This window comes from Peromyscus maniculatus, chromosome 11 (assembly GCF_049852395.1).
Source record: "Peromyscus maniculatus bairdii isolate BWxNUB_F1_BW_parent chromosome 11, HU_Pman_BW_mat_3.1, whole genome shotgun sequence".
NCBI classification, from domain to species: Eukaryota; Metazoa; Chordata; class Mammalia; order Rodentia; family Cricetidae; genus Peromyscus; species Peromyscus maniculatus.
The window spans coordinates 20516651-20539715 of record NC_134862.1 but is presented as its reverse complement, the minus strand read 5'-3'; the positions used below and the strand labels follow the sequence as shown (position 1 = coordinate 20539715).

The following is a 23065-nucleotide window of genomic DNA, read 5'->3' as shown; positions in this document are numbered from 1 at the left end:
TTGATTCACATACAGAATAGATCCGTGTGATAAAGTGTAAGCTACTGATGGATTTGGGCATCAGGCATCAGGCCTCTCATTACAATAGTCTTAATACTTTTCAGTAATTTTTGAAATTATGACAAAGGAGAAGATTAATTAAATAACGACAGAGTAAAAGCAAGTCATAGATGGTTCCTCCTAGGAATCTGCACTAGGTGATCAAGGTCAGTTCTAAAAATACGTGCACAGAGACAACAGAATTGGAATAAAGACTGTTGTCTGGCTCAGGGGTCGTAAGCTTGCCTGGCATGAGTAAAGACCATTCAGTGTCCAGCCTGGGGTCAGGGAAGGGGTGGGAAGGGGGCGTGATGAAGACAAGGGGCGCTGACTTGTTCAACAGGGATCGGTTCTGGACAGAGGTTTCACTGCCTGATAGGCAGTGTGCTCCCCAGTCAGCCAGTTACAGCTCTGGAGACCACAGCAGGACTTAGAGGAGGCAGTAAGCACGTTCACCTTATTTCCACTTAGGCTGCTGCAAGCGTCATTGACCCAGTTCCACAAATTAGCTGGAAAAAAAAAAAGCGAAGATAAGAACTTCATGTTATGATTTCTCCTTACTTTAATATAAATTTTAATTTTAGATATTTAACTTATACAGCATGATATTATAAGGTAAATATAGATGGCACAGTGGTCACTACAACAAAACAGATTAACTTATCCATCACGTCACATGGTGATTTGTATGTAGCAAGAAGAGCTAAAATCAACTCTCTTAGCAAACCTTCTCATCAGTACAATTTTCTCCTCTAGGTGTGTTTATCCTATACATCTGCTACTGTAGCCTTTGACCTGCCTCTCCCCATTTCCTTCCTCCTGCCCCGCTCATCACTGTTTCAGTCTCTTCTTCTGTGTATTTGACTTTCTCCCATTTTAGATCATTCTACATAAACATACCCCTTCTCAGTGTTACGGTGAGGTGTTAACATTCCTGAGCCAAAGTATTTGATTATAATTCACCCAGGGCTGGGGGTGAAGCTCCGTGGCAGAAAGCTTGTGTGGCATGCACAAAGCTCTGGGTCCATCCTCAGCACAGGGGTGCAACAGGACTAGCAGATGACTCAGTGGTGCAGTACTTGCTTCACAAAAGCAAAGACCTGGGTTCGATCTCCAGCACAGGGGTGGGAGTCAACCAAACAATTAATAAATTAACTGATTTAAATGCTCTGAAGGCATCTTACTTTTGAACAAAAGCAGAACTTGCTGATCTCTAGAGAAAAAAACCCTGTTAAAGTTAGTTTTTGCCAACTTGACACAAACCTAAGCACCTAGGAAGAGGGGCCTTCAACTGGCGGAACTGTCTCCATCAGACTGGCCTGTGGACTGTCTGGGGGACATTCCTCGACTGCTGATTGATGTGGGAGGGAGGGCCCAGTCTATTGTGAGCAATGCCATCCCTGGGCTAAGACAGGTAGCTGAGGAGATGGAAAGATTGCTCTGAAGTTAAGAACACTGTCTGCTCTTCCAGATGACCCGGGTTCAATTCCCATCACCTACATGTAGGCTCACAATCATCTGTAACTCTAGTGCCACAGGATCCAATGCCTTCTTCTGGCTTCTGAGGGTAGCAGGCATGCATGTGGTGCACAGACTTACATGTAGACCAAACACCCATGCACATAAAATAAATTTTAAAAGATGTTAAAAAGAAAGGTAGCTGAGCAAGCCATGGGAAACAAGCCAGTAAGCAGCACTCCTCCATGGCCTCTGCTTCAGTTCCCGCCTCCAGGTTCCTGGCTTGAGCGCCTGCCCCGATTTCTGGGCTGTAAGTGTAAGATAGACGAACAGACAAGCAAACAAACGCCTCTTCCTTCTATGTTACTTTTGGTCATGGTGTTTATCATAGCAACAGAAGCCAAACTACTCCATCGAATACCTATGGATACAGCTGGGTCTGCCATGATGCTGTTAGGCTACAGGCATTCTCATTCCCTTCGAACTGTTATTGTGCACTTGAGAAGCAAAATGACCAAGAGGGGTACGAAGGTGTATCTGTGACAATAATATGCAAAGATAAAGTTTTATTGCATAACTTATGAAAATCCAATGTTCTCTTTACTATGAACAGGGAAGTCAGGAGCTGCAGATTCTTGTGGTTTTGTTTTTGCTTGAATGTGATGTGCATGTATGTATGTAGGCTTGCATGTATGTGTGCTGTGCATGCATGTGCATACACATGTCCATAGGTGTGTGCCTGTTCATGGTGTGCCTGTGTGTGTGTATGTGTGTGTGTGCTTGACACCAGGCATCTTTGTGAGTCACTCTCCACCTTACACACTGAGGCAGGATATCTCACTTAAACCCAAGGCTCACGAGAACAGATAATCTAGCCAGCAGCTTGCTCAAGAGATGCCCTTCTAATCTCTGCAGCCTCAAGTGCTGGGATCACAGGTGGGGAGGAAGGAAGCACACTTCACAGGACGCCCTGTGAATAATTCCTACTATATACTTTGACAAAGTGTGGATTCTCCATTTTCTTCAAGCTTCCTCCACTGATTCATTGTCTGAACCTCTGGATTACAAACCCTTGGCTTCTGTGGACTTGAACTCCTCTTCTCTCTCTCCTTCTCTTCTGCTCCTACTCCCTCTGCCCCCCCCCCAAACTTATATTCTCTTTCTCCTCCTATCTTTCTTCTCCCTACCCCCATCAACCAGGGCTGAGGATCACACCCGAGGCCTTTCTTATGCTAGGCAAGCACTTGACCACTGGGCTATAGCCCCAGCCCTTGGATCTCCCTGTGTTGCCCAGGCTGGCCTTGAACCTCTCCTGCCTCTACCCTCTGAGCACCAAGACTGCAAGTGTGTGGCTCAACAAGGTTTGTTTTGCTTGTTGAACCTCAGTTTGACCCCCAAACACACTTAAAGGTGAACAGAGAGAACAAACTCCCCCAAATTGTCCTTTGGCTTCCACATGTGTGTCATGGCACATGCACCCTACATACATCATGAACACGCAATAAGCACAAGTTTTAAGATGATTATGATATATTTGAAAAAAAAAAAAACTAAGGAAGTCTGGCATCCCTTCAATAAAAAACACACTTCGTTTAGCAGTGTCATATAAAAGTCAACCATGATGTGATGTTTAAAACACACCTTTTTGTTTAAAATCTACCTTTTTGCAGATATCCCTAAGAAATGAAGTAACATTGGTTTCTCTATTTTAAAAACAAACCCCTAAATTCCAAAAATACAAAGCCATCTATTTTCATAATTTTAGATTCACATTTCAAAACAGTACCCCAATCAAAACTCCCCCATCTAGCCATGTATCTGAGCATTTGTCTGTATTGGATGGGTGCATCCACAGGGGACACATCAGGGGTGACGATAAGCCCCTGTGTGTCAGAGATGCACAGAGATACAGTGTGGGCCCCCAGCAGCGGCACGGGAGCAATTTCAGAAAGGCCGAATGTTGTTTACCCATACACAGACACAATGTCGTCCTTTGGTTCTGGTCATTATCGTTGCTAGACGAGAACAAAGACTCAGACACAAAGGTGCTTGTCTTAGGGTGCAAATAAACTTTACTTGATGAACCTGAGCTTGACCCCCAAAACTCACTTAAAGGTCAAATTCCACCAAGTTCTTCTCTGACCTCCACATGTCCATTGTGGCTCACACACCCACACATACATCATAGATACACATAATAAGCAAAAATGTTATTTTATTTATTTTTTTTATGTGCATTGGTGTTTTGCCTGCATATGTGTCTGCGTGAGGGTGTCGAGTTCCATGGAACTGGAGTTCAGACAGTTGTGAGCTACCATGTGGTGGGTGCTGGGAACTGAACCCAGGTCCTCAAGAAGAGCCACCAGTGCTCTAACCACTGAGCTACCACCCTAGTCTCACAAGTGAGAAATTTAAAAAGCAGATTCCATGACAGTCAGGGACAATATGCTCGTCTCCTACGATACCTTCATGGAAAGTACTCGTATTCTCCCAGGCCACCTTTCAGATGCCACCGTGGACACAATACCTGTCAACGCTTTCCCTCCCTTCCGGTAGTAAACGCCAAAGACAACGGCAGCGACTAGCACCACAGAGACGAAGAGGAGCAGAATGATGAGACTGGGCAGGTAAATCTGGACTTCTGTTGTGAAAAAAACACGGTATTCAAGATCATTTCAGTTTACCAAGTTAAACGATGATAAAGTCCTGTAAATCCATCCCAAGAATCAAGGATGTGGGTGTCTAGGTAACCGCAGTGGAGAGCTCTCAACCCGGAAGTGCAGAGAGGTCCCAGCTGTTAGAGGACACTCTTCAAAGCTTAACCCACCCTGCTCAGGGGCCTCCCCTCCAGGTGAGGCCAGCCCAGACCCACTGTCCTAGCTCTGCTTGAGAATAAGTGGAATGCCATCCACCACGCTGTCCTGGTTCATCTCTCTGAGTCTGTCACTCACCGCCTGCTCCTCTTGTTCACAGCCTTATTGTTGTTCTGTGACCTGGCTCTCTGCATGTTAGAAAGGTCTCTCCCCAGGCTGCTTGCTTCTGAGGTTCACCCACCACTCACCTAAAGCAGCCAGATCGAGGCCTCTGCTAGCCAGCGGCTTTCTGTCAAGCTTTCAAATCCATATTTAGATTAGCTTGATCTACAAATGCTCACAGATAATCACAGCCAGAACTAACAAGTGGCTTTATCTGGCTTGATCAAAATCTCCACATAGGCGCCCTCAATCTATCACCCCCTACCATGCCTGGGCATTGGCACTGACATTTGTGTTTACAGCTTACTCCTAACTCTGTGTAAAAAAAATGATTATCACTGGGTAAAATCCCCAACAGATTGGGGGGGAGAGAAAGGGGGGGGGAGGGAGAGGGAGAGAAGAAGGAGGAGGAGGAGGAGGAGGAGGAGGAGGAGGAGGAGGAGGAGGAAGGAAGGAAGAGGAGAGGAGAGAAGAGAAGAGAAAAGAAAAGAAAAAAATTGGAATTGGGGAGGGGAGCTGGAGAGATGACTCAGCACTTGAGACCTGGCTGCTCTTCCAGAAGACCCAGGTTCAATACCCAGCACCTACATGGTGGCTCACATGACTGTCTGTAACTCCTGTCCTAGGGGATCCAACACTCTTCAGGCCTCCTGGGGCACTGAGCATGTGTGTTATGCACAGGCATAAATGGAGACAAAATACCCATATACACAAAATAAATAAACAAATTTTTTAAAAAAGCTCATACTGTTTAAAACAAGACAAAACAAAATGATGGGGCTGAAGAAATGGCTCAGCAGTTGAAAGCACTGGCTGCTTTTCCAAAGGACCTGGGTTTGATTCCTAGTGCCCACACGGCAGCTCACAACTGTCTGCAACTCCAGTAGCAGAGGATCCTATGCCCTCCTCTGGCCTCCTTGAGCAATGCACACAGGTGGTGCACATAGATGTACTCAACATATCCATACACATAAAACAGAAAGAGAATAAATCTTTTAAGCAAATAAAATGCTGATAAAAACAAAAATAATACCAAGACAATCATGGACAGAATAAGCTGAAAAGCAGAAATGAATCCCTGTGGCTGCAGCTTATTATTCTTGAGAGACCACCCCGGGGCCATGTGCCTCCCACAGCAGCTTGTCGTTCTGGAGAGACCACCCCGGGGCCATGTGCCTCCCACAGGTTATGCTCGCCGTACCCTGAGGTGGTTTTCTCAATGTCAGAGAAGAGCTGCAGACCACATCAGATTTCTTCGTCCCTGGGTGCGCTTCTGTCCTTCCAAGGAGGGTACAGCTGTGAGGAAAAAGCAGGCAATGGCTGTGGATCAATACTTTTGATTTTAAAAACCAAACGAAGGAAATGTCATACTGAGCTAGATTTGGCAGCTCCTTCAGGGCTGGAGGGATGGCTCAGAGGTTAAGAGTACTGGGTACTCTTCCAGAGGTCCTGAGTTCAATCCCCAGCAACCACATGGTGGCTCACAACCATCTCTAATGAGATCTGGTGCCCTCTACTGGTTTGAAGACATACATGAAGATAGAACACACAACAAGTAAATCTTAAAAAAAAAAAAAAGGAAGGGAAGCCATATCTGTCTGGATGCTTGAATCCCCCACCTTTCCATGGGGAGCAGAAGCCCTCAGGGGTGGATGGAGTGCTTGGGGAACACTCTTAGAACTACTGAGAACATGGGGGCAGGTAGAGGGCAAGAGTGAAGAAGGAACTTCAGTAAACAGGACTTCAAGTGCGGACAGAGTTTTGATGAGTGCAGTTCTGAAGATGAAAAATACAATCTTCTCAACACAAAACCTAAATAAAATTCATTGGGAACCAGTGTTTAGTAAGAACCTACTGAGCCACAGGTGGTGGTATACACTGTGATCCTGACAGTCGGGGTACTAGGAGGCATAACGAGACCCTGTCTGAAAACAGTGAATGATGGGAACAGGAGAAGCAGATGCAACAGCAGCAGCTTGTGGGATGGGTAATGTGAGCTCTTTAAAAATGAAGAATATATTTGGAACTGAGGACTCATTGCATTTATCACTAGTATTAGACGACAGGATGCAAAGAAAAGCCTAGGAGCTTGTTCCGTGTAACTCATGGGAGGTGCTATACTATACGTTAGTCAAGCGTCCCTAACCAAAATCCAACAGTCAAAATGGGAGAGTTTTAGAACACTGACATGAAATCTCAATTAGGAAATCAGACATCATGAAATTTTGTTTCACTCACAAAAATAATTTACGGTGTGTAATTGTCTTCAGGTTCTGTGTATAAGGTACACATGAGAGACAAAACAATTCCGTGTTTAGACCTGGCATCCTTCTCCAAAAGTTCTCAGTACACATCTGAAAGTATGCCAGAACCTGAAATAAACCTGAAGCATTTCCCAAGCCTTTGGGTAAGGGATGCTCAGTTTGTATACCACACTGTCTCTCCAAAACTTATCTCGGAAGAAAACTCAGAACTTAGTAAGGAGGGGGTGGTGAGTTCCCCCAGTGAGGTACACGGCGGCTGTGAGAAGCCAGAGATCCCCATTTCAGTGTAGGAAAAAATCATCAGGTAACTTCATATTGCAAAGCCCTGGGTTCCTCCTCAGCAGCAAAAACAATAAATAAACTGGAAATTAAAATATCGATGAAACAGGATGATCATGGATGGGATAAAATCAAAGGTGCCAATGGACTTCTGTTATTTGGCTTGTAAAGAGCTTCAGGATTGTACAAGAAAATCCAAATCATTTACAGCGTACACTCACTTACACAGACAGGGGCCACCTATATGCACACACTTCCAGGTGAGCAAGCCGGTGATGATGGGAAGTGAGAGTGGTGAGTGACAGACAATACATGGCCTAACTCAAGCTGGGGACACAGCTCAGTCACAGAGGACATGCCTAGCCCATCTGCAGGGCTTACGTTCCATCTGCAGCAGCCCACCCCTGCCCCAGACAAAGAAGTCACAAACAACTTTGAACTAAATAAAGTGAGGTAAAGGGAAAAGAAGGTGGAACTGAAGGTCATATATTTCTGAATCTAAGAAGTGGCACAAAGCTCTGACACATGCCAGGTCCGACTGCGAGCTTGCCAGAAATCACTCCCTACCATGCGATGGACAGACTTTCCAAGAGGAGGCTAACCTGACACACTCAACCCGCCTTCCACCCGGAGCTGCAGGGGCTGACCGGTCCAAACATGAACAGGTCCTAGGGCTTCTGCAATGGTCACTTACTTGGTCCAGGGCCTGCATTTGTCCGTGGATGAAAAGACATCTGAGAAGAAGCCGAGGAGGCAGGGTGTGCACACCGTGTCCGTGTTGAGCTGCACTGTCACACACACATACAAAAAGAAAGCCAACAGATAAAAGCAAGGAGACACTTAGAGATCGGCCAGGATGGTGTCCCTGAAGCATTGTCCCTGTCTTCCCTGTGTCTGCCTGCCACCTGTATCTCCTGCCTTCAGTTCCTCCAGGCACACAATTATGTCCAGAAACTGGCTTCACATCAGGCCATTGAGATGACATCTGACGTCCAGCTAAGTCCAACTCTGCCTGATCTCTTACTGTTCAGAACCACTGTCTTAGGCTTCAACACATTTCTCCGTCAGTGTTGTGTGACTAAATTTTGCTGTCTTCCTATTTCCAGCCTTCATGGCTGCATCAGCTTTCATCTGCAGGTGCCATCTCTGTCTTTAAGGGAAATGTGTCCTTCCAAAGCCAAGATATCTCATTACTTCAAAATCGGCAGGGGGTGGGAGGTGTGTGGGATTAATACTTGAAACATTTCTGGTCTCAATCAATTTGGATATGGGTTATACGACACTATTCACTACAGAAGTTATTATTTCAAAAGCCAGAATAGCTGAAATGCCTGTCAGCGGTACACTGCACAGTGAAATGATCAGCTTCACTTCACCAGGCTAAGGCATGGTAACTACACTTTTCCCCCTCTGAGGAACTTCGTGAGTCTCTTCCTCCTACACCAATGATTGGTGTCGAGTTTTTCTACTATGCCTGACATAACTACCGTATGCCTTCTATGCCTAGGGCCTCTGCTGTGATTGCTCACGGCACAGAAGTAACTACAGACAATATGTGAAACAAACGGATGGGACTGTGTCCTAAGAAAACAAATGCAAATGACAATGTAGTAGGATCTTGCCTTCAGAATCCACAGTACTCAGAGCAGAAGCTGATCTTGGCTAGTTTGATTCAGCTCTTAGATTTCTCCTAAATTAGCGCCTCAAGCTTTCTGTGACTTCTGTCTTTATTGCAAGTGGCACATAACGATTTGGTAGGCACAAATGAACAATACCGACTACAATGTGAAACCAACATCAGGTCATTGGCTGGTGCCAAGCCTGCAAATGACTTTTGAAATTAGTAGCACTTCTACAATTAATTTTCATGAATACAAACCTAAAACAAGAAATTAAATTTCTTGGTACATGCCTGATAGGAAGTATACGTTTGATTTCTGTAATTTGGCAATAAATAAGATACATTGCCACAGTAATCAGGCAGTGTGGCTGACTGTTAGAAACAATTCTAACAATGCCAGGATCATTGCCTAACTAACATTAATTGAAACAACATTTTAAAAGATGAACACAGGAGCTAGAGTTTGTTTCCCAGCACCCACATCAGTCAGCTTACAGCTGCCTGGAATGCCCAGCTCCACGGATCCATTCAAGATCTCGGGCCTCCTCCGGCACCAGTATTCACACACACACACACACACACACACACACACACACACACACACACACTAAAGCTAAAAATTAAAAATAACAGAGTAATGCAGTCTTTCCCTTCTCCCGTTCATAACCAGGCTTCTCACACTAACACAAGAACTTACACTTCTATCTGCCACACTAGGTTTTATTTGGTACTGGGGACCAAATCCAGGGCTCTGTGCATGCTAGGTGAGTGTTGTACGAACTGACTAAGACATCCCCAGCCTGTCAAAATCATATCCACCTCCTGTCAAAAATGTATCATTTCCAAGGGTTCAAGGCAGAGGGAACTGTTAGGTCTCAAACCCCGGACAAAATCTAACAGGTGCCTCTTAACAGATCAAAGCTGATGCTGGCCGCCAGCACTTTCTCCCAGCATCCTTCTGTCCCTTATCTGTTACTTGGTCCTCCTGGCTAGCATGCCTCACCCGCTACCCTGAAGTCTCCAGCCCAGGGGCTGGGCTGCCCTTCCCCCAGAGGCTCTTCCCTATATTATCCAGTCATTTTGGCTGCACCGGCCTTTTCCCCCCTTCTCCCCCCTCGCCTCTAGGTCTCCTGGCTCTCCCCTCCCCCTTCTCCTCACATGGCATGGCTCAGGGTCATGTTCACTCTGTACTCTGACTCTATGCTCCCTCCCTCCTATCTACAATAAACCTTCTCCTCCACCAGGCCTAGGAACAGTCACGCCCTCCTTTTATTTTTTTAAATTTTTCTTTTTTTTAAAGATTTATTTATTTATTTATTTATTTATTTATTTATTTATTTATTTATTTATTTATTTATTACGGATACAGTATTCTGTCTGCACATATCCCTGCAGGCCAGAAGAGGGCACCAGATCTCATTATAGATGGTTGTGAGGCACCATGTGGTTGCTGGGAATTGAACTCAGGATCTTTGGAAGAACAAGCAGTGCTCTTAACCTCTGAGTCATCTCTCCAGCCCTATTTTTTTAATTTTTCATTCAAGAACATCTTCCAGAAATCATAAAGGCAGCGCCCTAGTTCACAAAGGTGGTAAATTGGTGGCTAAACTGGGCCCTGTCTAATCTGGGAGCAGAATTTGGTGGGAGCTGACCATGGTAGAGAGTTGACTTTTCTGAGAGCGCATGTGCAGGTGAATCAGAGTGCTGACGCAGAGGCCCACGGCATCAGTCAGATACCTCCTTCCACGTGGATTCAAATGAATAACAGTTTAATTTTCCCAGCCCTGTCCGCGTATGCCGGCTTTAAAATCATGTCTTCAAGTGAACGCCGGGCCAGCATAAGCAACCGTCTGCTGCACCCTGAAACCTGCTTTGTGACACTTCCGGGAAGCTGGGAGCGTGGAGGGCTCTCAGAAGCGCTTTCACAAGTCGAGAGGATTTCTGCTTCTTTGCTTTCAACAAAGCTGAAGGACACAGTGGAGAGTTCTCAGATGACAGAACATTAAAAATAGCCCCAACTTCACATCACTTTGTGAGCAAGGATGTCACTCGGACTTGCTGGGGTGGGGGGCTGTAAGTGTTCCTCAGCAGCTACTTAATTAACAGCTCAGAAAGTGAACTAGAGTGAACTCTGTGTGCTAACTTGTAACACTGGTGATATAGTCAGCCCAAATATGAACGTCGGGACAATCCTACTCTAAATTCAAGAGCTGTGAACTTTCCTAACTCTGAGAGTTTAAAAAGCATACGTTCTTGTGGTCAATTATACAGTAACGAGCAGGGCGACCGGTCAGACCGGAAAAAACCTCATTTCACCCTGCGAACCCAGGTCAATTTAAGCTCTTTCTGTTGTTGTTGTTGTTGTTGTTGTTGAACAGATTTCCAATTAGTCCTTACTCTAATATGAAGGGTTATGAAGCGGTGGTTGGGAACAGCTTTCCAAACAAAGAGAAGGAAGCCGGGGTAAGCAGTGGTGGGGAGGGAAGCGCTTTCACAGGCCAGCAACTGGTGTGCGTGGGTGGAGGTCAGAACCCTGGTGTCTGTCTTCAGGGGCTTTTGTGTTGTTAGTCCAAGTCTCTCGGGAGCCTGAAGCTTCGCCTGGGTTAGCTGGCCAGCCTGCTCTGGGAATCCACGTGTCCTGGCTCCCCCTCTTGCTGGAGCTAGGATTAGCTTTTAAATGTGGGTTCTTGGTATCGCGCTTAGGTTCTCAAGCTTATGAAGCACCATGCACCTTACAGGACAGAGACATCTCCCCAGCCCTCCAGTGCCTGCTTTCAAAGTGTTATTGCAGCTACCATTCCTCAAGAGCTAAGTCTTTAGGAACTCTTTAAATTTGAAATGAATATCTGTAGCTATCAGTTTACAACGTGTCCAGAGGTGTGTGCCCCCTTCTAAGAGGCTGCAAGCTTTTTAGTGCCTTAGCATTACACAGTTTGTTACTTAGTGGGGACCCTCCGGTTTCAGAGACGGAGGCCCATTGCCACAAAGAGAACGGAGGGGTAAGGGAATTTGGGATGACTGTCCATGTACTGTTGAAGCTGGGCTAAACTGGTTTTTAGTCCACTCTGAGGTTCCTCAGAGCCAGCTGGGCTCCCTGGAGCACCCTTGACACAATCATGACAAAGGGCAGGGGTTAATGGCAGGGCTCTGTAGGAGAGTGCACACACACACACACACACACACACACACACACACACACACACACACACGCACACTCACGCGCACGCGCATGCACACACGTACGCATGGGTGCCATACAGGGATGCTGGGCTCCGAAGCCTGGCGCACACTCCGTGTTGCGGCGGCAGCACTCGCAGTCCGGGTTCCAGTGGTAGCCGGCCGTGCAGGCGCAGCGCCGTGGGGCCGTGCGGTTGCCAGGGTCCACCGCCACCAGGGCCTTGCCTGCGGGAGACAAGATCAGCATCAGCGGCCAGCCAGGGGCAGGAGACACAGACGCATTGCCCACCCAGAGCACGGTTCCCACCCAGCTCCAAACTGCCCGCAGGGCAGCCAGCTGCATCTGGCCGCCAACAGGGTGACTCACTGGGTTTGAGGAACTCCAGAGTTCCTTCCTGTACTTCCTTGTTGGTAGGGAACCGTCCAGCACACCCTTTTCCCCCTATAACCAGGAGCTGTGTGGGCTCTCTAGAGTTTTGTGTTAGTAGGTTTAATTATTTGTGGAATTGCACAGCTGTTCGCAGCTGCTTGATGCTGTTTGTTTGTTTGTTTATTGCAAATTCAGATGTCACACAAACTGTTAAGCAACGTTTAGAAAGACCTAGAGGAGTTTCCGGGGATGTGAGTTCATTCTGAGGTCCTGAACGGCTCTGGGGTGCTCAGCCAGGAGGACGAAGCACAGAAGCAGTCTGTCTGTCCTACGGGTCAGGGTCACAGACACAGACACGCACACGTCTCTTCCCAGCAGATGGAAAGAGCTTGCCTTCTTACTCTAATTTCCCAGCTTCTCTCAGTTTTTGAATATGGGAACTTGATTATATAGTAAACGAGTGTCCAGCAGGCACAATCATTCTTGTTGCGCAGAGTCACATGAATTTCCTTGTTCGCTACAATTTCTACTGACACTGGAAGTGTATTCGCAGTCATTCCTGGACATGGGTTGGAGTCATTCTACACAGGGGCGTCTGGGTTCGGGTCTCAGCTTTCATACAGAGTGATTTCCTTCCTCCTTCTCTCTGCCCCCCACCTTCCAGTATAGTACTGGGGATTGAAACGACAACTCATGCCTTCCAGTGAAGCATTCTCCCACGGAGCGGGGTTCCCAGCCTAAATGCCTGTTCTTGCTGCAGTCTGTCCAATGCACTTTTCTCATTTTTGTGCTCTTATTTGGCGATGTCCTTATTTTAAATGGCCCCACGTGTTCTACACACAAGAAGGCAGTGATGTGCCCTGCCCAGAAAACGTGTGTATTATAAAGTCTGTGTAAGTTTGAGTAGTGTGCTGAGTCAACAAAGCCTATGTAGCGAACAGTGAAACACACAGGACAGGGGGGTAGCGGATGTGAGAAAGGCCTTCTGCGGGGGGGGGGGGGGGGGGGGGGGGGGGGGTTCATAGGTGTCTAGGCCGGGATTCTCTTAGGAGCAGTGAGTGATTCCAGACTCACAAATGCAATGGTTGTGGTGACTTCATAGAATACAGCTACTGAGAACAAGGAAACTCAGTTGTACAGGTGTGCACACGCAGGCGACATGAAGTCATAACTGCGTTTACATGTCCAGGCGGCTTACTGGTTAAGAGCCCATTGTTTCCTTGCAGAGCGTGAGTTCTGTTCCAGGTATCCACAGCCTGCAGCTCATTCCTGCCTCTAACTCTAGCTCCAGGGGATTTTGTAGCATGAATCTTCAAAGTTCTTATTAATAAAATCAAATCTGAGGCCAGTTATTGGGTTGAATACTGGAAGGTCAGAGAGACAGAACAAGCCACAGCTTCCTCACCTGGCCAATTCCTCAGGTGGTCTTGTTTCCTCAGACTGGAAGCTTCTCAGTCCTCATCCAAATGAATCTCAACTGAACTGTGCTGCTCAAAGCCTAAAAGCTTAACCAGTCAAATGCTTCTAGTTTCTGGTCCTCACGCCTTATATACCTTTCTGCTTTCTACCATCACTCCCTGGGATTAAAGGCTCACTCCCTGGGATTAAAGGCGTGAGTCACCATGCTTGGCTGTATCCTTGAACAGATGGATTTCTGCCTCTGGAATGCTGGGATTAAAGGTGTGTGCTACCACTGCCTATCCTCTATGTTTAATATTGTGGCTGTCTTATTCTCTGACCCCAGAAAAGTTTATTAGGGTGCACAATATTTGGGGGAACACAATACCACCACAGGATTTGGCCTTTTTCTTTTTTTTGCCTCCTTGGGCACCTGCACACATGTACATACCACCCCCTATCCACATACACATAATTAAAAATAAAATGAATCTTTAAAAGGTAACAAACAAAAATGGGGAAAACCACCCTGTGAATGCTGAAAGGCCTCATCTCATCTGGATCTTCTACATGGCTCTTGTACCTTAACTTCCAAGGGGAAAAGAGACAGGGGAAAAATCAAACCAGTGTCTCCCTTCGCTGTCTCAAGTTAGAGCCAACTAAGAAGGGACATTCCCATTTTTATGCTTTTTAGACCCAAGCATGAGCCCCACCTGCCCTTGTGCCCGCTGCCGAAACCCTTGCAGCACAAGGGCAGTTGTGCAGAAGCATGGATGCAGTACATACAAGCACACAGGAGCACACACCACTTTCCTGCAAAATACTACAGGATCCTGTGCAAGTGTAAGCGGAGGGGGGGGGGGCGGGCGGCAACAGTTTCAGAACAATCTGATGTGTTCAGTGTTCAGCTTTAATTTTGGCAGTAGACAGAATGAATCCTTATTTCCAACAGACAGCAATGAGTCAAGGTCATCACAGGAAATAAAAAGACTTGATCAGATGCTTGTGCCCAGTGGAGTTTCCGCAGTACTTTCTCCAGCCTGAAATCTTCCAGCTGTCTCAAACCCGTCAGAAGAACGGCGGTGTTCAGAACTGCCTGTTTCCCGGTCGTGCTCGATTAGGCATATCCTCCGAGGATCAAGTCACTAATAATGGTGCCCCTTAGCACCAGCACTAAATACAATGTCCCACCAGGGGGCAGAGAGATGGCTCAGAGGTTAAGAACACTTGCTGCTCTTACAGAGGACCCAAGTTCAGTTCTCACTGCCCTCATCAGAGGGATCTGTTCTCTTCTGATCTTCTTGGGTGCAATGTGTGCGCACGCGTGCGTGCGTGTGCGTGTGCGTGTGTGTAAGAACAGCCTGGTCTCACCTCAGAGTGGTGTGATAATCTGACCACCTACAGTGTCTGCAACAAACTGCAGCACCTTAGACACAACCGCATTCATGAATTCACCTTGTAGATGCAAATGCTTGGGAGGGGCGGAGGGGCGGAGGGGCGGAGGGGCGGAGGGGCGGGGGCGGAGGGGCGGAGGGGCGGAGGGGCGGGGGCAGAGGGGCAGAGGGGCAGAGGGGCAGAGGGGCAGAGGGGCAGAGGGGCGGGGGCAGAGGGGCGGAGGGGCGGAGGGGCGGAGGGGCGGAGGGGCGGAGGGGCGGAGGGGCAGGGGCGGAGGGGCGGAGGGGCAGGGGCGGAGGGGCGGAGGGGCGGAGGGGCGGAGGGGCGGGGGCGGAGGGGCAGGGGCGGAGGGGCGGAGGGGCAGGGGCGGAGGGGCAGGGGCGGAGGGGCGGAGGGGCAGGGGCGGAGGGGCGGAGGGGCGGAGGGGCGGAGGGGCGGGGGCGCGGAGGGGCGGAGGGGCAGAGGGGCGGGGGCAGAGGGGCGGGGGCGGAGGGGCGGAGGGGCGGGGGCGGAGGGGCGGAGGGGCGGAGGCAGGAAGATGGAGGCCAGGCTACATAGGAAGCCTCTATTTCTAAAAAATCAAGAGCTTGGGGATGTCGCTCAGTGGTAAATCATCTGGCCGGCATGTGTAGGCCTTGGAGTTGATCCCCAGAACTGGGGAAAAAATATCCAACCCATACTTATCACAGCAAATATTACAAAAATAAAATTCCCACTCTTATTTATCTGCACTATACTATGGATGAGACCCTAGCCAAAATAAACCAGGATTCTATCAGCCTTCACAATTTAATGTGCAGTACAAGAAATACCAAGGGAAGACTATATATATAAATGACACCCAGGGGATGCGGTCATTAAATCCACACCAGAAGCTCCACCAGAGGAACATGGGGATGCTTTAGTACTCAGAATAGAACATGGAAAACAGAGAGAAAAGAATCTCTTAGGGATTCCATGAGACATATTTATGTCTTGATTCCTAAACATAAGCTATATTTTTAAAACTGGAGTTGCGCATGGAGATAGATTTCTGTAATTTCAGTAGTGAGTTCCAGGCCAACCCGAACTACAGAGTGAGATCCTGTCTCAAAACAAGTATGTATTATTATCCTGCTCCCCTTCCCAAAATTATGGCAGCCTGGCGAAGCAATAAACTGCAACAATAAAACATTTACTGTTTAGGGGAAAGTTTATGAGTCAAAAGATCAGTTTGAGTCCTGTTTCTCATCTGTTAATCCTGGGGAAGTCAGTCTCAGTCTCAATTTCTCTATCTTTAAAATGGGACAAGTACAGGATTAATTGACACAGACACACTGAACGCTGTGGCAACATTTTGTCAATGGTAAGATGTGTTCACAATTAAAGTGCAACATCTATTCTGGAACAGAAAGATGAAAAATTTTAACCTGAGGCACTGGAGACGTAAAACTATGAGCAGAAGAACCTTTCCCTACCACGTTCAAAGGAAATGCAGCAGGCTTATTTAACACGCTTCTATGGGACAAATGTAAGGAACAAAAGCTGGATAGTGCGTCTGCACACCCCTGTGACCTGTGTCAGCGTGTGACAGACCCAGGTGCATCTGCACACCCCTGTGACCTGTGTCAGCGTGTGACCCACCTGCATCACAGACTTTATGCAGCAAGCATTTATCTTCTTCATTCCAGCTGTCCAAGTACTCGTCTGGGCCACAGGGCAGACACACACTGTCAGAGGTGGGAGTGCACTTAGAAGACAGGTATCTTCCTTAAACGGAGAAGACAAGGGGCCAATCAAAACCAAAACCATGACAACAAATGTGCTGATCAAAACTGAACAACAAAGCTGGGCATGGTAGTGCACACCTTTAATCCCAGCACTCGGGAGGCAGAGGCAGACGGGTCTCTGAAATGTTCCAGGGCAGCCAGGGCTACACAGAGAAATTCTATCTCAAAAAAACAAACAAAAGAAAAAAAAAAAAAAGACAAGAGCAGACGCCCAGCACGTGTGAGGCTCCGGGTTAAGCCCCCACACTGAGTAAAGAAATAAACAGCAGTCTGCTGGGCTGGTTTACTAAGACAGTGCAATTCGTGAGCTGGCGAGATGAGGGCACTCCAGGCGGTGAGCAGCCCCTGGGCTCCTCAGGCCCCTCCCTCCCTGCTGGCTGAAATCCCTGCCCCAGGTTTGCTGTGCCTACTGTTGCTCCGGCCCACGTTCGCTGTGACGACCATGGTCTCTGTCTGTCTAAAGAAACAACCAATCCACCATCTTTTGCACTCCCAGACTCTGCTGACTGAGAAGAAGAACTCAGGAATTAAGCTGTGCCCTGTGGGACTTGAGGGGTTTGCTGGAATGGGCCAAGGGAAGAAGAGGGTTGAGGCAGAGGACTGGTCTTTTCCCCTCCCACCTTCACCATGGGTAACTGGCTCACTGTGTTCTATGTGCACTATCAGCTAATAGCTAGTTTACCAGGCATTATACACCGACACGCTTGCACGCATGTGTGCACATATACACATGCACTTGATAAAAACACTGGTTCTGTGTCCCGTACATTCAAGAGCTATGTGTAACTGAAACATCCAAAAGTCCGTAGTTATAAAGTAAGCCAGCTTCTGCTGCCCCTCTAAGAGAGTGAGGACCCAGCGGGCTGGGACTCCCCCTTTGTGTTCTCTGGCTGGCACATGGGAGAAGGTCTGTCAAGGGTTAAGCAATTCCAGTTTGGTTATTCCAAAATAAGATTTCTGTGCACGTATTTTCAAGGGTCAGTTACACTTCGTGTTTTACTAGGATGTGATTTTAGGAAACCTTGACGTCTCAGGACAAAAAAAGGATCAGTTTCTGAAATTGCCTTTGATTTATAGGTTATGACATCTATTGAGGGAAAGCGTTCTGTCTTCTGAGTGGCAAACATCATTACATACCACTATCATGAAGGGCCTATGAATTTCTTCCTTCATCTCTTGTAACAGAAAAGAAAGAAAGCTAGAAAGCCTGAGGTGCAGGGTACCTGGTTCACATTTGCTGCAGCACCGTCCAAGGTGCTCATAATGCCTCTCGTGGGTGCACGGAGGAGCGACCTGGAGGGTCACCTGAAAAGAAAAGTGACATCAGGATGATACTGCACACAAATTATCCCTGGACAGCACAAACAGTGAATGGCTGGGCTGGAGAGATTGCTCAGTGGTTAGGGCTTTGTTGCCAAGGCCGACAACATATGAAAAAAGAGAGAACCAACCTCCAAAGTCTGTCCTCTGACCCCCACATGAGTTCACAAACACACAAAACAAGTTAATATAAGGAAAATGAATTGTCAAGTTGTACTTCTACACAGTATATGAAAATACGATAAGATGCTCATGCTACCACCTTCTACATTTTCACTTTCCTAGGCTAGCCCATTTCCCTTAAGGATACATAAAACTAACCTTTTAGCACAGGGCTTGACCTGCTTAGACAGTTAAAACACTTTCAGTGACATAGAGTGGTAGGGAGAATTAAAGGGAATTTCCGTGTGTAAAGAGAAGGTGAAATTTTCTGCATGAAAGACACTTAAGAAGTTGGCTCCAACCCATCCCACCTCATCACCCTCCCTGCGGCCAGCCCCCAGCCCCCAAACTCCGGCAGTCTCCATAGACCCAGGTACAGTCCACAACAGTCAGAAGAACAGCACCGCCTCCCCTGGACTCCATATTCTGGTCTTCAACTTTGGAAGAAGACTTCAGCTTTATCAGAGGCCAGGCTGGATCTATGAGCCCAAGGCCCCCAAAACCCTGGTGGAGACACTCTACTGGACCTGAAGACTGGCCAGTCACCACTTAGGCCAGAAGACCAGAGAAGAAACAGAAAACAAAGGAACAAAACACCCATCCAGCAAAGACAAGCACAGGAATCAACACCTAGACCTATAATCACCCCAAATCCAGATGCCTAAACACCAGTGTAAGAACACAATCAATAAAAGAAAGGGCAATATGGCATCACCAGAACCCAGCTATCCTGTAACAGCAAGACCTGAACATTCCAACACAGCTGAAGCACAAGAAAATAAATTTAAAAATAACTTTATGAAGATGATAGAGTCCTTAAAGAAATGAAATGAAATGAAATGAAAAATCTCTTAATGAAATTGAAGAAAGGACAAACAAAAAAATGGAAGAAATCAAAATCCCTTAAAGAATGCCAAGAAAGACAAGGGAAAAAATAATAAACAGGTTCAAGACTTGAAAATGGAAATAGAAGCAATAAAGAAAACAAAAACCAAGGGAATTCTGGAAATGGAAAATCTAGGAAAGCAAACAGGAACTACATATGCAAACATTACCAACAAAATACGAGATGGAAGAGAGAATCTCGGGTATTTAAGATATGATAGAGGTAATAGATTCATCAGTCAAAGAAAATGTTAAATCTAAAAAATTCCTAACACAAAACATCCAGGAAACCCGGGGCACTAGGAAAAGACCAAACCTAAGAAAAATAGGAATAGAAGAAGGAGAAGAATCACAACTCAAAGATTGAGAAAATATACTCAACAAATCATAGAAGAAAAATTTCCCAACCTAAAGAAGGAAACAAGAAGCTTAGAGAACACCAAATAGACTGGACCAGAAAAAAACTCCCCTCACCACATCATAATCAAAACACTAAACATACAGAATAAAAAAAAATATTAAAAGCTGCAAAGGAAAAAGGTCAAGTAACATATAAAGGCAGATCTATTAGGATTACACCCGACTTCTCAATGGAGACTGTAAAAGACAGAAGGGCCTGAACAGCAGCTGTCTTGCAGATACTAAGAGACCACAGATACCAGCCCAGACTCTATACCCAGCAAAACTTTCAATCATAGTAGATGAAGAAAAGAAGATATTTCATGATAAAGTCAAATTTAAACAATACCTGTCCACAAATCCAGTCCTACAGAAGGTACTAGAAGGAAAACTCCAACCCAAGGAAGTTAGCTGCACCCATGAAAACAGAGGCAATAGATAATCTCAGCAAAACCCAAAGGAAGAAAACACACACACACACACAACCACCACCACCAACAACAACAAAAATAACAGGAATTAAAAATCACCGGTCATTAAAAATCTCTCAATATCAATGGACTCAATTTGCCAATAAAAAGACATAGGCTAACAGAATGAATACAAATACAGGATCCATCCTTCTGCTGCATAAAAGAAACACACCTCAATATCTAAGACAGACATTACTTCAGAGTAAAGGATTCGAAAAAAAATTTCAAATCAAACAGACCTAAGAAGCAAGGTGGTGTAGCTATCCTAATATCTGACAAAATAGACTTCAAACAAAAATTATCAAAGGGATGGAGAAGGATATTTCATATTCATCAAAAGAAAAATACACCAAGATGATGTCTCAATTCTGAACATACATGCCCCAAATACAAGGGCACCCACATTTGTAAAAGGAACATTACTAAGGCTTAAATCACACATCAAACCTCACACACTTCAACATCCCTCTCTCTCCACTGGACAGGTCTGCCAGACAGAACCTTAACAGAGAAATAAGAGAATTAACAGACATTATGACTCAAATGGACCTACCAGACATCTATAGAACATTTCACCCAAACACAAAAGAATATATCTTCTTCTCAGCACCTCAAAGAACCTTCTCCAAAATTGACCACATATTTGGTCATAAAGCAAGTCTCAAAAGATACAAAAAAAAAATGGAATAACCCTCAGATCTAATTGGATCACCATGGATTAAAGTTAAAATTCAACAACAACAGAAATTGCAAAAAGCCTAGAAGTTCATGGAAAATGATTAACTCTCAATAAATCACCACTGGGTCAATAAAAAAATAAATAAAGAAATTAAAGACTTCCTAGAATCCAATGAAAATGAATGCACAACACATCCAAACTTATGGGTCACTATGAAAGCAGTGGTAAGAGGAAAGTTCACAGCACTAAGTGCCTGCATAAAGAAGTTGGAGAAATCTCACACTAGTGACTTAACAACACACCTGAAAGCCCTAGGAAAAAAAAAAGAAGCAAACTCAGCTAGGAGGAATAGAAGCCAGGAAATAATCAATCTGAAGACTGAAATCAATACAATAGAAACAAAGAGAACAATACAAAGATTCAATGAAACAAAGTTGGTTCTTTGAAAAAATTAACAAGATAAACAAAACCTATCCAAACTAACCAAAGGGCAGAAAGATAGTATCTAAATTAACAAAATCAGAAATGAAAAGGGAGAAATAATAACAGACAATGAGGAATCCAGAGAACCATCAGGTCATACTTCAAAAACCTGTACTCCACAAAATTGGAAAATCTAAAAAAAAAAAAGGACAAATTTCTTGATAGATACCACATACCAGAGTTAAATCAAGACCAGACAAACAATTTAAATAGACCTATAACCCCTAAGGAAATAGAAGTAGTTATTAAAAGTCTCCCAACCAAAAAAAAAAGGCCCAGAGCCAGGTGGTTTCACTGCATAATTCTACCAATACTCTTCAAATCATTCCACTAAATAGAAACAGAAGGAACACTGCCAAATTCTGTTTATGAGGCCAGTCACCCTGATACCCAAACCACACAAAGACTCAACAAAGAAATACAATTACAGACCAATTTTCCTCATGAACATTGATGGAAAAATAATCAATAAAATATTGGCAAACCGAATCAAAGGACACATCAAAAAGATCAAGTAGGCTTCATCCCAGAGATGCAGGGATGGTTCAACATATGAAAACCTGTCAATTAAAGCCACCATTTAAACAAATTGAAAGAAAAAAAAAACTCATATTCATCTCATTAGTTGCTGAAAAAGGCTTTGACAAAATTTAACACTCCTTCATGATAAAAGTCTTGGAGAGATCAGGGATATAAGGAACATACCTAAACATAAATTCAATGTACAGCAAGCCTATAGCCAACAGCAAATTAAATAGAAACTCAAAGCAATTCCACTAAAATCAGGAACAAGACAAGGCTGTCCACTCTCTCCATATTTATTCAATATAGTACTTGAAGGCCTAGCTAGAGCAATAAGACAACAAAAGGAGATCAAAGGGATAGAAATTGGAAAGGAAGAAGTCAAACTTTCACTATTTGCAGATGATATGATAGTATAGATGAGCAATCCCCAAAATTCTACCAGAGAACTCCTACAGCTGATAAACACCTTTAGTGAAGTGGCTGGATACAAGATTAAAAGAAAAAAATCAGTAGCTTTCCACTAAATAAAGGATATATGGGCTGAGAAAGAAATCAGGGAAATAACATCCTTTACAATAGCCACAAATAATATAAAATATCTTGATGTAATTAAGTAAGCAAGTGAAAGACCTATATGACAAGAACTTCAAGTTTTGAAGAAAGAAACTGCAGAAGATATCAGACGATGGAAAGATCTCCCATGCTCATGGATAGGTAGGATTAACATGGTAAAAATGGCCATCTTACCAAGAGCAAGCTACAGATTCAAAGTAATCCCCATTAAAATTCCAATGTAATTCTTTACAGGCCTTAAAAGAACAATACTCAACTTCATATGGAAATAAATAAACCCAGGATAGCCAAAATAATCCTATATAATAAAAGAACTTATTGGAGGTATCACCATCCCTGATTTCAAGCATGAATACAGAACTTGAATACAGAGTAATAAAAAAACTGCATGGTATTGGCATAAAAACAGTTTGGTCAATGAAAGTGAAATGAAGACCCAGACATAAATCCACACATCTATGGACAACTTATTTTTTTACAAGAAATCCAAAATTATACAATGGGGAAAAGACAGCATCTTCAACAAATGGTGCTGTCACAACTTGATGTCAGCACATAGAAGAATGCAAATAGATCCACATCACCCTGCACAAAACTCAAGTCCAAGTGCATCAACGACCTCAACATAAATCCGCTTATACTAAACCTGATAGAAAAGAAAGTGGAAAATAGCTCTGAATGCATTGGCACAGGAGGCAGCTTACTGGACAGAACACTAGTAGTGCAGACACTAAGATCAACAATTACTAAATGGGACCTCATGAAACTGAAAAGTTTCTGTAGGGCAAAGGACACTGTCAATAGGAAAAAACAGTAGCCTA

General features: G+C 45.1%; 1 protein-coding gene across 3 annotated transcripts in view; it reads right to left on the bottom strand.

Annotated features, from left to right (window-relative positions):
• Positions 1-23065, bottom strand: part of Tnfrsf11a (TNF receptor superfamily member 11a) — a 69029-nt gene that overhangs the window by 17436 nt on the left and 28528 nt on the right. Inside the window, exons 2-8 of one of the 3 annotated variants that reach the window (XM_076547196.1) lie at positions 17969-18050; positions 16600-16725; positions 11895-12038; positions 7710-7798; positions 5674-5768; positions 4025-4138; positions 496-548 (exon numbers count right to left, since the gene is read on the bottom strand). In XM_076547196.1, coding sequence (XP_076403311.1) covers positions 496-548; positions 4025-4138; positions 5674-5768; positions 7710-7798; positions 11895-12038; positions 16600-16725; positions 17969-18007 — 660 coding nt within the window. In that variant the 5' untranslated portion in view covers positions 18008-18050. Of the gene's footprint in view, positions 1-495; positions 549-4024; positions 4139-5673; positions 5769-7709; positions 7804-11879; positions 12039-16599; positions 16726-17968; positions 18051-23065 lie in introns of all 3 variants that reach the window. The other 2 variants (XM_042257904.2, XM_076547195.1) reach the window with 2 other exon arrangements.